At 40.2% G+C, this 16500-nt stretch overlaps 1 protein-coding gene across 3 annotated transcripts in view; it reads left to right on the plus strand.

Moving 5' to 3' along the window:
- Window positions 1-16500, plus strand: part of LOC131470539 (serine/threonine-protein kinase BRSK2) — a 193749-nt gene that overhangs the window by 135303 nt on the left and 41946 nt on the right. For all 3 annotated transcript variants that reach the window (XM_058646431.1, XM_058646432.1, XM_058646433.1), the window contains exon 5: window positions 11662-11778. In XM_058646431.1, the coding sequence (XP_058502414.1) occupies window positions 11662-11778 (117 nt within the window). The remainder of the gene's footprint in view (window positions 1-11661; window positions 11779-16500) is intronic.

Here is a 16500-nt window from a genome sequence, read left to right on the forward strand (position 1 = left end):
ACACAATATAAGATAGACAACACAATATAACATAAAGACAACAGATATAACACAAAGACAACACAATATAACATAAAAACAACACAATATAACATAAAGTCAACACAATATAACATAAAAACCACACAATATAACATAAAAACAACACAATATAACATAGACAACACAATATAACATAAAAACAACAGATATAACGTTAAGACAACACAATATAACATAAAAACAACACAATATAACATAAAAAAAACACAATATAACATAAAGACAATACAATATAACAGACAACACAATATAACATAAAGACAATACAATATAACAGACAACACAATATAACATAAACACAACACAATATAACATAAAAACAACACAATATAAAAAGAAAACTTAAATATTGATCTGCTTCTATAGATGTAACATATCAAGCTTTGGTAATTGTCGAGTGAAGCTAATACATTTTTCAGCTGCATATTCTGCAGGTGTCAAGAGTATGGACGTGGTAGTTCAAATCCCAAATTGGATGGATATTAAGAGTGTAGTTAAATGCGTCATGTAAAAACTGGATCAAGGGTGCAGCACGTTATGAGTTTGGTTTCCTTGCTGCTCACCCTGCTTTAATATTCACAGGCAGTGAGCTTCAAATTACAAACATTAACATATCATCATAAAACCCTAGCACAGCCATGGTCAGGCCATGGCCGTTGTCTTCTCATTGGCACTATGATTCCCAGCCATGATGATAATTTATATGAGCCCATCATAACTTCAGTGCCAAGGCTAATGTGGCAGAAAATGCTGTGGAGAGGATTTTGTACTCTCCTGTGCACAGTCTAGCATACTTAAAAGTTTCCTGTCTAGCTTTCTGCTGCTCATGAAGAGGAAACCAAGAGTGTAAAACAACAGTCATGGTGTAATACCCCCTATAACATGGCGCTGAGTACTAAATGCCTGGCAGGCACATTTGCATAATTTTGCACAGGCAATTAAAAGGAACAAATTAAACTGATTTGTCACGGGATGATTGGGTATGGTTGAATTTCTGTGATTTGATTTATTTTGTGTTCTTGTACACTATAGTTTCCTAGAGAAGGCAATTACATTTTATCCACTGCTTTTAAATTATAAAGCCTTTTGGGAGCCATTATTTGAGCGACAGTATCCTTGTGTCCAAATCGCTTTACATTTCACTGATTATAGAGAGATGATGTGCTTAAGGTTGGGTGATGGTTTGAACCACTCAACACGTAGTTGAAGAGCTCGCTCTTGAAATCTGGGAGAATCATAAATATGCGATAATGATGATGTCTTTATCACTGGAAATAGAAATCTAGTTTACCTGCTGGGAATGAAAGGTACATGAAAATAATTTACTGTAAGAAGGCAAGGTGAGTTTATTTGTATAGCACTATCCATACACAGGGCAACTCAAAGTGCTTTACAAGGCCATACATGAAAATTATAGAATAAAAGCAATTAAAATTAATCAAAATTAAAGATAGCATTGAAATTACATGAATCATAATAAAAGCAGATTTTGTCTCTTTTTCTTCTTTTTTTTGGCTGAAATGGTTATTTTACCTCCATTTTATCCTCTACATCATTTCCCAAAGTGTGAGCCCCCTACTGGGCCATGACAGTATAGCAGGTGGATTGCAAAAGGTCATTATCCATCCATCCATCTTCTACTGCTTTATCCTCCACTGGAGGGTCGCGGGGGGTGCTGTGCCAATCTCAGCTGACAGAGGGCGATAGGCAGGGTCACACCCTGGACAGGTCGCCAGTCCATCACAGGGCCACACAGAGACAAACAACCATCCCCTCTCACAATCACACCGATGGTCAATTCAGAGTGTCCAATTTACTTAACCCCCATAGTGCATGTCTTTGGACTGTGGGAGGAAACCGGAGAAGCCGGAGAAAACCCACGCACACGGGGAGAACTCCGTGCGGAAAGGCCCTCTATTTGCTGCAAAGGCAAGAGTGCTAACCACTACCAAAAGGTCATTATATAAAAATAAATTCATATGTTTTAAATGAATCATTTTCAGTTTTGTAATTAAGCTAAATTGCTGTAAAATATGTACCATTTTAAGAAATACTTATTATAAGGAATAAATGATGTGTTATTTTCTGCCTGTTGAAGGCATCAAAGTATCCAGTGTCAACATACAACCCTAACATTCCAGTAATGGCACTCAATGTTCATTTGTTAATTTTAATTGGTAAATTGTTATTTGCGTTGATGGATAATTGCACATTTTGAGGCGAGCACTTTGTTGTGGAGCTAAACCTTTCAAATATGACATGGAGCCCAGCTGTAATCACCACACGCATGTGCTGAAAGATATGCAAGTTAGGAAATGAAGTGAAGTGGACTGATTAGTAATCTGGATCCCCAGATGAAAACAATAAAGTATATATATCTCTATATATAGAGATATATATATATATATGTATGTATGTATGTATCTATATATATATATATATTTTTTTTATATATATATATACTTTATTGTTGTATAGGAATTATTGATCTTCACAAGACTATCTTGATGTGTGTTGAGAGTCAGAGTTGTGATTTAAGATTGGGTGGCTTTTCATATTAGGATTTTTATATTTCAATGTGGGCCCCCGACACACTACATTCAATAAAGTAATAATAGAAATAATAATAATATTAATAATATTCTATTAATGCAAGGAGCGTTTTTGTCCGCCTGTTACTCTCATTACTGTCCAACAATTCACTTGACAGGCTTCAAACTTGGTAGGTGACTTACTAAGGGCACCAGTGTATGCAGTACCGAAGTGCACACAGTTCCAGTGATTGTGATTTCTACTGCTCAAAAACCATTTTTTCATTAAGCAGGAGGCAGCATACAAATAATGTTGCATCATTTCAGTTCACAAAGACCAAACAGAGGCCGAATAACATCAACAACAACAGAAATCACCAAATGGTAAGCACTGAAGCCTTAATGGTAACACATGTAATTTATATAGCACTTTAAAAGATACTTAAAGGCACGGGGATCAAAAACACACACAAACAAATCACCCTAAACCAATTGTTTTATAAAAACAGTAATGTAAAAAGAGCCGCTCTTCCCTGAGCTTATTAACAAACTTTTCCCTGTTTGCATCACTCTGATGAGCTCGTTCCTGATCCTGTGCACCCTTGTCACTCCCAGCTCTAACCACCACCAGCTCCAACTCTTCGCTCCCTGTCTCTCATTAACAGCGCTGTCTCCAATCCAAACATCACAGCTGCACTCACTACTGTCTCATACAATATATCTTACCTTTCTCTCGTGTATGAACCCATGAAGCAAGTCAAAAGATAAGGAGAATGAATATAAAACATGTGGGACTGACATTAACTGTAGCATTAATTATCACAGCTCTTTTGAATACCATTCACTAACTCTTCTTGTTTTACCTCGTTGCCATTTCTGTGTCTTAGCTAAAAACACTTACATTTATCATGAGGAGGATTATTCAGGATTGTTGCTGCCTGCTCTCACTCCTCCTATTAATTAGGGGCAGACAGACAGAAGCAGCCACACTCACGTCTGTTTCCATCCCCATTAATGAGATCTCAGCATCCCCTCAATACCAAGTTTACTGCAATCATGTCTTCCATTTCGTCTCATCTGAGCAGTGGATCTGCACAGGTCATTAGAAGTGCCCTCTTTCCTCTGTGACTCATCATCCAGAGGGTGGTAAACACACGCTCCTCAACTTACCTTCGCTGCATGCCTCCCGTTTTCCACCATTTCTCAGTGTCGCATGCATCTGTTCTCCTCTTCTGTGCACAAATATTTCCATTTAGCCAGATGGATGTAAGTGTCCGTGTGAATGAATGAGATTCACATCGGCTTTCTTTTGAAATGAAGGGATGACAGAGGGACAATGTGAATCACACAGCGGTTGCTTACAAGGAAGATAAGGCAAAGATTTAGTATTTATAAGTATTAATCTCTGTACATATCTCTGCTGCATCTTGTCAGCTCTGACTTTCGACAACATACACATGTGCTGCACAGTTGATGCACTCTCCAGTGAAGTCAATGTGGCAGTCTGCCATAACTGCAAACACCCCGCAGAGACACTGATTGATTGAGAAGAGTGAAGTGTGTTTTCCTTGAACACTTTACAAGCTGTGTTTTGCCCACAATTGAACCGCATTAAGTGGTAAAGAGAGGTTAAGTTTGTACAAGAGAAACGGAGGAATGAGAGAATGTCATCATCTACACAGAGCTTTTAAAACAGCAAATGTGCAAAATCACTCAATTTTTCCAGTTTCCAATGCCACACCTGTAGATGTAGGTATTTTGACAGAGGGCCTTTATGTTTGCATGCAGGTCAGTCAGACACTTTAAAGCACAGGTGTCAAACTCAAGGCCCACGGGCCACATCCGGGCGGCATGCAAGATAAGACGTCTATCGTGCTTTTTTTGTCACACTTATCAAGTAACCTGGCCAGTAAAATAAATAAACAAATGAAGTGTGGATGTTGAAAGCACAGAGCCATAACCACAGAGGGGGTTATAAAGGCTCCTCATTTGTATTTGGCTCCCTGTCTTTAAGCTTTATGATGGAGTGCAGCAAATTATTGTCTAAGATGCATGTGACGACAGGCCTGTATGTGCTGTTCTAATGAAATACAGCAGAGGAAATCTGGCAACACAGATGGAAATGGACAATGGAAAAATCATTTGTCCTGAACTTTTTGTTCATCTGGCCCTCGACTTGGACACAGTTTTTAATTGTGTTTTTAATTTTAAATAATAATTAACCCACTGGTATTGAGTTTGACTAAAGTGAACTATTTGTTGGCTCTGTGACGGACTCTGCTTCAGTTCAGTATGATTCACTCTGTAATAGAACATTACAGACACCATCAAACATTAAAGGACCAGTATATAGTATTTAGTTATCTAGGTTACACATTTGCAACCAATTCAATCTTAACCAGACATTGTATTGTCTGGACCTTAAACTAGTACTGCAAGGTCGATAACTTATGATGAATAGTTTTCTTCATGTATGTATTACATTTTTTTTTTAGATTTTATATAGAATGTAGAACAAGCATCTATTCATTGTTCAACTTTAGTTAATAAAGACAGCTATTTCTGACCCTGTGTTGGGATTCACTTGATCTAAAGTACACGACACAGATACAAGTCACACTGTTATTAACGAGGGATTTAACCTCAACTATACAAACATCGTATGTGTGTGCGCGTGTGTGTTCCAGGTATTACTCATGTTTGTCTTACTCCCCATAAAGTGAATGTATGTGGGTGTGAGATAAGACCGTCTGTCACATAAAGTAACCATCCATCGCGTTAGGTTAGGCAGAGATCACCGGTGCACAGTGAAAGTGAATCATAACGCGCTCATGCTCACAAACACACACATTCACACAGTCACACATCACCGTATCCCTGACACTGATGTGTACGTTAGACACATGCATCCTCACAAAGACCTGGACCAGAAGTGACATTAAACCCACACAATGGCATAGTCATACCTCTCCCCCATATCCACCCCCCTGCCTTCACACATGCCATCACTTGGTTATTGCTCCGCTGAGGGAAATAAAGAGAGCCACAGGTTCTTTTAATTAATCAGATTTTATCTCTCCATTGGGCTTGTCAAAATTGATCAAACGTCCAAACCATGGCATATAAACAGTAATTTTATATCGATAGATAAATAAAGTACATTTCATAGATATAATACAAAGATTGAAATGCCTCCTTTTGAGTAATGAAGTAAATTCAATAGCTGTCTTATCACAATGTCAAACCCGTTAACAAAAAAATATGTAAAGTCAATATTGGCAATATAACCCAATACTGAGTAGAGACGTTTAAAAAAAAAAAGAAAGAAAGAATTTAAGAAATAAAGACAGAAATGATGAGAAATCACAACGACAACATCCTTGTTCTTGGCAAAGGTACAACATTTGGTGCACTGAATAGAGACGGTGACTCATTTGTCACTAAAGCTCCACTTATGAAATGAAAAATAGGCGCAGATATTTGACGAGTGACTGTACCCCCCCACCACCACCTTTAAATTATTCCATAAAACAAACAAATACCTTATCTTCTTTACATATTCTATGTGAGCCTGGCTCTTTTAATGATGTTAGTTATAACACCCCCCCCCCCCCCCCCCCCCCCTTTCTGAAGTAGTTTATAGGCACCACTCTGAAGAGTCGCTGTGTGGTTTTCATTGTCCATTCAAATGTGAGCATGGTAGTATCGATAGAATTCAGTTTTTACTGTATTTTTAGCAGCCAATGCCCTCGTAGCTCCTCGTGTTTGTTTTTCGTTCCTCCTTGTTGAAAGCCTGTGCTGATATCCTATCATTATTATTGTTGAAGGCTGCTAATAACACAAAATATAAATCCTTGTCTCCATATGTTCTGTTCTGTTATATTTTTTTTTCCGTCCTCTGCTGGTTAAAGCATTGAAGTGTAGCTGGGTGAGTGGAGGAGGTGAGAGCTGAGAAGAGGATGGGTAAAATGGATATAGAAATGGAGCAGGAGGATGGAGATTGAGTAGTTTTGTCTCTTGTGCTTGATTTAGGGAGAGTATTCTTTTGGTTGTAAGATGAAAGTTCGGCGAAGGCGATGTAAATAAGCAGTAAAATGAAGTTGGTAGATTCATGGTAAATCGACAAAGGACAATTTGCACTACCATAGCACCATGTGTTAGATGCCTGATGTGCTGTGGGTTTGTAAAATGTATGCCACTCCTTCACCCCAGTGGTTCTCTGACAGCTTATCTGTTTATGCTGTGTCAAAGGTCTGCTGCTCGTCCCATCTTCCCCAGTCAAACTCCTCAGGATTAATAGCAAATGCTGGGTAGCAAAATAGTTTGTTTATTCCAGATCTAGCCATCATTGTAATCCCTCTTTTTAGTCACTGCATTACATGCAACACTGCATTACTTTCTCAGTGTTGCTCAAAACTCCAGAGGGAAAGATGACAGATGACACACAAGAAAGACCCGGGTTTCCTATCAGTGCTTATCCAGTTTGTCCACACTTATCCACTGTGTAAGGCAGTCGTGCAATGGGACACTTAAATCTAGTTATTCAAGTGAATCATGACACAAATGTATGATCACTTGAAGCATTTCCCTTTCCTTAAAACATTTGCATGGATATGAACATTGAAATAATACTCTGAGCTTTGTTTTCACAGCTTTCTTGCCCCAAAGAGTATAATTGTGATACTAACGCTACTAATAACAACAATAATATCAGGCACTATTGCTAGAAAAAGTGCATTGTTTGGTAACATGTGTGATGTAGAACTTGTTCGCACCAGTGTCATGCAACCGCCATTTTCCTTGTACTTTGCAGAATAGAATAAGTTCACAATTTATTTTAAAAGAAACTTGTAATTTATGTGTAACTCTACTTAAACAAATTGTCTTTCCCATGTGGTACGTTGCTTCCAAAGATGAAAAAGACAAACCCAAGATAATTACATTGCAGCATAGTCTTAGACACGATTCAACAATCATTTGCTTACACAAACCTATGAGGAGACCAAAATATTACACATTACACAAAAAAATCTGTCTTACCCCTAATTGCTGTTAAAACATATTTAACCCTGGTGGCTAATGAATGATTGTGCCTTCCACATCCATGTCAGCAGTCACAGCGTAGCCCTCTTTTCCTAATGTTCCTAATAAAATATGAGCCAAAAGCCCTTTCTATCTCTCTAATTGGGTCAAAAAGCATTACAAGTAGAAAAGGACAGAAGGAGGATGGTACAGAGGTGTGCCACAGGCTAAATGGATGCATTTCAGCTCTAAATGATGGTTAAAACCCCTTCGCTACCTCACAATAACACCAGGATGGTGCTTCATGAAAATGTAAAAGCAGGTGTGCTATTTCCCGTCCACGTTAATGTGTTGAAGTATTTAAACCCATCATATTTAATTGCAATTGTTTGTATTTAGTCAATTAAAAGCCATGTTGTATTATGTCCCTTTAGCTGGAGAATATAGTCACAAAAACTGCTCATCACCATAAATGTGTCTGGGATATTATGGGGACGTAAGCCCCAAGAGGACAGGCACATTACAACCCTTCCATAACACACAACATATCAATATGGCACATGCAAATTATCACAGGCAATTAAGAGCTTTGGTGTTAGGTTACAAGAATCATGTTTAACAGCCCCACTGGGGTGTACAGTATACCCTGCTCAGAAAACATGTGAACGCACACAAGTGCTCCATAAATTAAAATCATCCACATCATGATTTTTTTTAGTTCACTGTGACTGTGAGCTGTAGTTTGACCCATGTGATATATATGAATAAATGCAACCATTTATTGGTATATGAATGGATTTTGTTGGCCATGCTTTAGTATTTGCTTAGTTTTCTATGATACTGCTCCCTTAAACATTACTAAAATACTTTATGTTACAGCTTTCATTCAGTTCATAGACATGTCCCATGTTCCAAAAACTACAGTTGCATCCAAGCTCATTGCAGCTGTTGCGTTCTCTTAACAGCATCCACTCCTGCGTGACATATTAGAGGTCCCTGCTGCAAGGCGTGCTGCGTGAGCAAGATTACAGTATCAAAGTGCAGCCTAATGTGTCAGAGAGGCAGTTTAATGTCCTGTTATGGATTCCCAAGTCCTGACAAACAGTAAAGCATCCAGATGCAATTTGTCCCCCTGACACTGTCGGGGTATAAATATGTTGCCGCCTTCTTTCTTTTGTGCATCCGTCTCTTGAGATTTGGCTCCTTGTGTTTCACATATGATCGGCCTGTAATTGCAGTGTTTGCGTCACATTTATGGGTCTTTTCCGTAAAGATTTAGTGTGCACTTTTACATCTGAGGCTGACAGCTGGAGGGTACTTACATATTTATGACCCTTTGGTTCTCTGATTGGGGTCATGAAGATTACGATGCTACCTACCCTATGGTGTCAATAGCTCACCGTGTTAGAGCGCTGTCAGAAACACAAGTTGCATTCAGCGCTGTCACTGCCTTTGCTTTTGTCACTGATGTCACACCAAATCATTTCATGTTTTCCAGGTCCTGCAGTTTGGTTCACATGGAGGGTCACAGTTATGACCCTCTGTCAAATCGAAACTCCACAAGTTATTTGTAACTTTCAGCTATTTTTTGCTTCCCGAAGAAGGTTTTTTTTTTTTAAATCATTTTATCAGACATATTTCTCTGTGGCACCATAGACGGTGTAGAGAATACTTCTGGTTTGCAGGAACAATTTATTGAATAGGCACCAGGGTGTGATACTGCGAGTTGTAAAGAATAACTACATTTGAAAAAACTTCTATGGGAAAATTAGTCAACTTAGTCAACAGTAAACTTTTTTATGAGGAATGAATAATCTCAATCGCTCAAAAATGATGTTGATATTGGTTAATTACCTATAAGTGGACGCCAGTGTGATCTGTGAACTTCTGGTTTCAAAAATTGATAAGGAACTGGTCAAATCGCAAATCTCAAGGCTTGAAAACATGAGTTTGTTTGACACCTGGAAAAGTAAATCCATTTTTACAATGCAGTCTATGTGTGTCACTGGCCTGCTGAAGTAGGCCCCCTTTACACCTGTCATTCAAATGTGTTTTCTGTGATCAGATTGCAATCGCATAGTGCCTGACCACTTGTAAGCACAGGTGTAAATACACCCGAGGATGGATTGTTATCCTGCCAAACCACTTTGGAAGCAGAGGTATTTGGTGGCTCCGAGCACAGCTAACGTCTCCTATGTTGTCAGTCTGGAATCCATACAACTTCACGCCCAACTTCACGTGCAGTGAACATTGTTGTTGTTGATATGGCAGTGCACAGAGTGGGAGAGATCGGATAGCGATCGGATCTTGATGTGGACACCGGAGATGCAATGTTAATACTAGGTGTAAATACATGTAGTGAAGTGTTACTCGATTGTTATCTGATCACAGAAAACGCATTTAAGATTTGCAGATTTAATGGGGGCCATAGAGTCAGGATCATACATACACACCTCAGAGATGCCTGGCATAGTCTCACACTGGTGCCCCATGAGCAGCCCAGGATATGTTAATTTCTCATGTGCACTGAGAATAGTAGTTAAAAGAGTAACTTTCAAGCTACTGACATCCCTGCCAAATGATGGTCAAGTGAACCGATTAAGGTTTTAGTCTGGGGAGAAGTGTTTTAGATGCTATCTTTGTTTTATTTCTAGTACAGCTGTGATCACAGGGTCTGTCACTGACCAGCTGACAGCTAATCCCTCAGGACAGGAAACGAGTTGTACAGCAGCTGATGTCATCCGAGGTTAAACGTCCATGATGATGAGGCATTCTTCAAAGGCCGCCACATCCAGCTGTTGTTCTTCTCCCCTTTTTATTCTTAGTCTTCTTAGAGAAGATTATCACTGTTGGAACTTTTGTTACTCCTGTCGATGGCTTCATGGGCGATTCAGCATATCAAATTGGCACCGCAACTGATTGATATGATCGCTATGATTGGCTGTTCCAAGCTCCAGCCAATCAGAAGCAGGTAAACTACTTTCTTCTTTCATAAGGAAAATACCAGGGGACAGTGTCAAAGTCATTTCCATCTTCTTTCTAATCAATGATACATTTTTAAGTCACTCTCCTGTCATGAGTGGGATGCCCAGTTGACATGATAATCAAATGTTGCCAGAGACCAATACTGACTGCACCCTCCCGTAAATGAAGAAAGTAATTTCCTGTAACGCTTTACAGAATATACATGTGCTGGATGCTCATCAGCTAAAGGTGATGCAGTGTGTGCAAGTGCAACTCTTTTCTCCCTGATACATATTCATTTGAGGCAGCTTGGCTGTCATTCTTCACCTCTGGACAGACTGTCAGGTCATCCTGACCAGATTGCCCCTCGTGGTTCTATCAGTAACACAAATATACACATATGTCAGAAGGTAGATGTCAGGATAGAGGCTGTATATTTTAGTGTAAGCATCAATATATCTGTGTAAAGTCTGCGTTGCTTTCCTCAGCGTTGATAGATATCATAAAAAAACAGTTTTTGATGCAGAGAAAAATGTTACATTTGCGCTGACGCCAATCATCTGCTGAACAGCCACTCATCAAAATTGAGATTTTAACCCCCGACACAGCAAGAGCAAAAGCTCTTAAGAAACAGTTTATTTTAAGTAGAGAGATGCTGTCCACTAGATGTTATACCCCTTGCTGTGTTAACTGGTTATGAGTGGCAACTAATGACCACCACCTCTGTAGCTATCTCTCCCCTGATGCCCTTTGCTCAACCCGTTTGCTGGTGGCTGTGTGGGAGATGAGAGGAAAAGGATGAGGGGTGAAGAGGTAGGGAGAGAGAAAAGGACACAGCATGGGGTTGTCACACCTCACACTAGTCCAGTTGCGAGATGGGAGCGCCCTAGTTTCAGCATGGATGGATCAAAGAGAGAGACACTGCAGAGAGACAAGCGTGTTCAGTAACAGGTTAAGATGCTGTGCTGTTCACAATCGTGTCCAAGTTGCATCCACATGTATTTTACAGTTTTATTAATTTCTCCCAGTTTTTTGTTTATGTAACATGTGAGTCTTCAGGTTTCATTGACTTGTTTTGTGGTTCTGTCTTTCAATCTTCCAGCCACAGGGATCTGAAGCCAGAGAACCTGTTGCTAGATGAAAAGAACAACATCAGGATAGCAGACTTCGGCATGGCCTCCCTTCAGGTTGGAGACAGTCTGCTAGAAACCAGCTGTGGGTAAGTAATACAGAAAATAATGTGATGCTAATTCAATTCTGTTCAATTTAGACTGAGCCAGCGGTGTGGTATCTATGCCGCATTTGTTCCCCCAGTTTTCACTGCACCTTCAAGAGCAACATACCTCATATACACCTCTCCCCTCATGCACACACACAACCACAACATACAGTATTTCAATGAACAGGTGGGCTGGGAGTAGGTGGGCTGGAGTCTCCTCCAGGTCCCTATGGCACACCTAGGGCATTACAGCTTGCAAGCAAGATTTGGTCCCCCTCGGTATGCAGGGGTGCCTGGGGGGGGCATGGCCACAGCACATCATGGTGCACCTTTTCTGGGGTGTGGCACAGGGCTGCAGTCTATTCCTTTAATGGAGGCCGACGCTGAAGGCTTGGCTTCTTGGGAGTTTTATGGGACAATAATGGTGACACTGCAGGTTCAGGTTTGTTGGAGCTTAGGTCCTTTGGGCCCTACCTGTGCTTGGAGATGTTTGCCCCCTGTCCCCTGGGGCTTGTGCCTCTTTAGAGGGCGCACGTGGTTAACCACAGGGTGTATGGCTGGGGCAGATGTGGATGTGCTCTTGGGAGGCCCTGAGCCTCTGTTTATGGTTCCACCATTTCTTGCCATCCAGGGCCTGGTCCATCTGGGTCCTGATAGACCTGCTGCTAGGAACCGACAAGACATTGACACATTGCCCCACTCTCTATCCCAACCACATGTAGTGATAACCCCTACACACACACACACACACACACACAGTCTGTTCCACAATAAATTGCTTCAAACTGGTGCAGCTGTTGTAGTGCAGTGACGCTGTTGTTGTCATTGTGTTATGTTCTTTTGTCCAACTTACTACTGCTACTGTCTTGGTTATTTCCCTCTCTCTCTTCTGTCTTCTCTTTCCCTTCTCTGTCTACCCCCCACCTCCCCCCATCGGGTCCGGTGGCCTCACATCACGTAGTTGGAAATAAAAACATAGAAATAAAAGTAAATCGATAAATAAATAAACAACAACAAGGTGGAGTATGACTGACTCCTCCTGTGTAGAACAAATCTGTCTGACAGCACAAGGCATCCAGTCAATCACACTGCATGCCCTGCAAGTCTGGACAGGACAGGACTAGAAATAAGTCATATTTGAAGGGCAGGAGTTACTGATTGATACAACACAGACATTAAGAGAGGAAAGGAAGAACAGCATAGGTGGCTTTCAGTCAGTCTGTTTTTATGCATAATTGATTTGATTTGCTCATTAAAAACAAATTGTGTTGCATGATGCATAAATGTTTCTATGCTTGAGGGACATGGGGAATTTGGCGTATTAATAAAAGGTAAATTCACGGCAGTTAAATAAGTGGAAATGGAAATCATGACTGTAACGTCTCTTCAGCTTCTGCACTTCCTAGCACTGGAACAATGTCAGACACAGCAGATGATAGGAGGTATTTTTGACTGATGAGGAAACAACAACATTAATGACTCAGTGCAAGAAGCAAACGTTACAATAATAGGCGGGAAGCCGCAATGAAATGCTAATTTCGATCTTGCTTGGTGCTCTTTATATATGCTATTAAGTTGTGCCTTCTTCCTCCTCTTCTGTGATGAGCCACACTTTAAATTTAACACCATCTACTGCCTATCTCTATCTCCCAATATTCACTGGTCAGCAGTGGATGAAAACACATAAATGCGCATTATCTATTACTGATTTACATACATACATATATATGTATATATATATATATATATATATATATATATATATATATATATATATATACATATATATGTATATATATATATAAAATTGCTAGAATGTGTGATACATTTTAATGGAAGTCAGGTTAAAGACGTGGAGCTATCAAGGCCTCTGTAAAGTGTTGCACTCTGAAAGCCTCTTTTATCATGCAGCATTGATCTCATGAGGAGAGACAGTTGGAGTTTCTCACAAAGTGTCTGTGCTGTGTGGCTGTGAACGGGGCCATGACCACTCATTACCACTCTCCATCTCCTCATAGCAGCCACAATCACATGTTCTCCCTGTGTGTGTGTGTGTGTGTGTGTGTGTGTGTGTGTTTTCTCTGGGTACTCCAGTTTCCTCACTCAGTCCAAAAAACATGCAGAGGTTAATTGGCCATTCTAAATTGACTGTGATTGTATTTGTGAGAGTGAATGCTTGTTTGTCTTCATGTGTTGGCCCTGTGGTGGACTGGCAACTGTCCAGGTTGTACCCCACCTTTTGGCCCTATTTGTTGTTAAAAAAGAAAAAAAAAGGCCAATAGTTTATTGTGGTTTACTTTTAGTCCTTGTGTTCAAGGATGAACAAGAGTTTTCACTGCTGGACTTAAACATATTCTCAAGAGTTTCATCTCTCTCTTTCTCACATTAAATTCACATTTTCTCTAAAATCTCAGTATGTTAACATGATCTACCAGTTTATAAGAAGCAAGATTGAATTTTTTTTTTTGAAAGAGGTAAGTGACAGTGAGTGGAGAGCAAAGGACGATGTGTATGCATGGACAGTTGTCTCTAGAGTTATAGTAATTATCTCCGCAATTCTCAATTGCTGCTGAATTGAAGCTACAGTGTTTGTACTGTCAGATGTCCACAACACTATCACGACTCTGTTGTGTTAATATAGTGAAACCATACCATTACAACCCAATTTGATACATGTATAGAATATGAATTAAGATAAAATCACTCCGTAAATGTTTCAGAGCCCATTAGATTGTTTTTTTTCCCGCAGATTGCTTCTGGGCAGAGTCTTTGTGCTGTGGTTACACATGACATGCTCATTATTGGGAGTTAGCAGGAACTGTGACATCCGTCCCCAGCTCAGACCTGATTTTGCCCAGATTATACTTCCAAATCAGCTCCTACTGCAATTACAAACACACACTTGAATGCACGCAAGTCTACAAACACACATGCACATCCAGCACTGGTGAGGCTTCATTCATCCCCCGGCCTCGAGAACCCTTTGTCCTCGCTTATGGTGGTTGTCTCTCAGCTTGTCTCTTTCTGTCTCCGACTCCATAACTCTTTAATGTGTATTTAATTGAAATTCACTTTTTAAAGTGCCTAATCACAGCATAATCCCAAGGCACTTTACATGGACACATTTGTTTATAACCATGCGCGTGAAAGCATAATTCTTTCCGATAGCAGCACAGTGGCTAAACTCCTATGACTGAAGCAGAGGAATGTGCACGTAAAATGAGCTTGACTGATTCTGTAGCCGTCATGACCACATTGAAGTGTTTTCTTCTCCTAGAAAGCCGTACAGAGGGTCAGCTCTTATTCAGCTTTTGCAGTGTTTTATAAAACCAACTGCTTTTTATTTGATTGTATTCTTATTCGACTCTGGGTGATTCTGCTGATCTTGGTGCAGTTTACCTCCTTGGACATGTACAAAGTGCTGACGGCACTTGTTGCAGCATGGGACCAACGCTTTATCTCTCTGAGTTACACACATACACCGCAAACACAACCAAAGTAGTTGTTTTCCATCCACTCTCAGCTCCATCACCATGTCCAGCCCTTGCTCGGGGTTCTAGTCTCACAACAACTTGTGAGGTCTGTTTGTGTTTGTGTTGCCATTTCCTGTAAATGTGAATGCACCGTACACTGTGTGTGTGTGTGTGTGTCTGTGGTTATTGATTATTCATGCTCTCCCGACTGTCCTATCTCTAAGTGTAGATATGACACTTTTTAATTAAATGCATTTATCTGGCCCCCTCTCACCGTGCAGCAGTCTGACAGAAATGTATTCCATTTGCCATGGGTAATGGAGCTGAGTGAAGATGAGGCTCGCCTCAGGTAGAGTAGGGGGAGCCTCGGAGAACATACATAAATGTGTGCAGACATGCAGATGTATAGATGAGCGGGGGCATTGATGACTGAGTACATACAGTATCTTCATACATAGTTCAGGAAAGTGCACAGAATCTCTCTCTGGCTTCATAAACTCACGCAGGTTCATCAGCGCTGTCGCATTGATCGATGGAAGGAAATGATCTTGTGTGATCACACAAATTCGGTTCACTGTGACACAGTGGCTTATTGGTTAGCGCTGTTAGTGGTTAGCACTGTTGCCTCGCAGCAAGAAAGTGCTGGGTTTGATCCCCCGTCTGTGTGGAGTTTGCATCTGACCTCGTAATTTCAGTTGCATTATGACATTAAAGATCCTTTCCTATCCCATCTTATCCTCTCCTATCCTATGTTCTCTCATCAGTATACTAGGTGGCATACAAAGAAGCTCATTTGTGGATAAACAGGAATTCAAGAAGTAATATATTACTGTACTTATGTCCAATCTAGACATAAAGTGGTTGAATTAGAATAGATAATAGTCCATATTCAGTATAATTTCATGGTCAGTGGGAATGTGCTGCCACATCTGAGGATACAATGATGGAGGACTTTAACCCTAACCCAAGCAATGAAACTTTTATTTACACATTTGTCTTCACACATCTAATAGTTTAGTAGTAAAAGACATATTTGGGTAGTGTCTGGAACACTGTCTGATACAGCTTACATGTGACTTCTTCCCTGACCTTCTTAGTTAAGTAATAAAAGCTTCTGTCAGAGAATCCAGAACTACAGTATGTGACTGTCTCTGTGGTCTGATAGAGATGCTGATAAAGTCATGTCTGCTTGGACACTCCTCCCTTTGTAGTTAAAAAAAAAATCCAGAGGTGCACAACCAAGTGGAAC

The sequence above is a fragment of the Solea solea genome, chromosome 12 (genome assembly GCF_958295425.1).
Source record: "Solea solea chromosome 12, fSolSol10.1, whole genome shotgun sequence".
NCBI lineage: Eukaryota > Metazoa > Chordata > Actinopteri > Pleuronectiformes > Soleidae > Solea > Solea solea.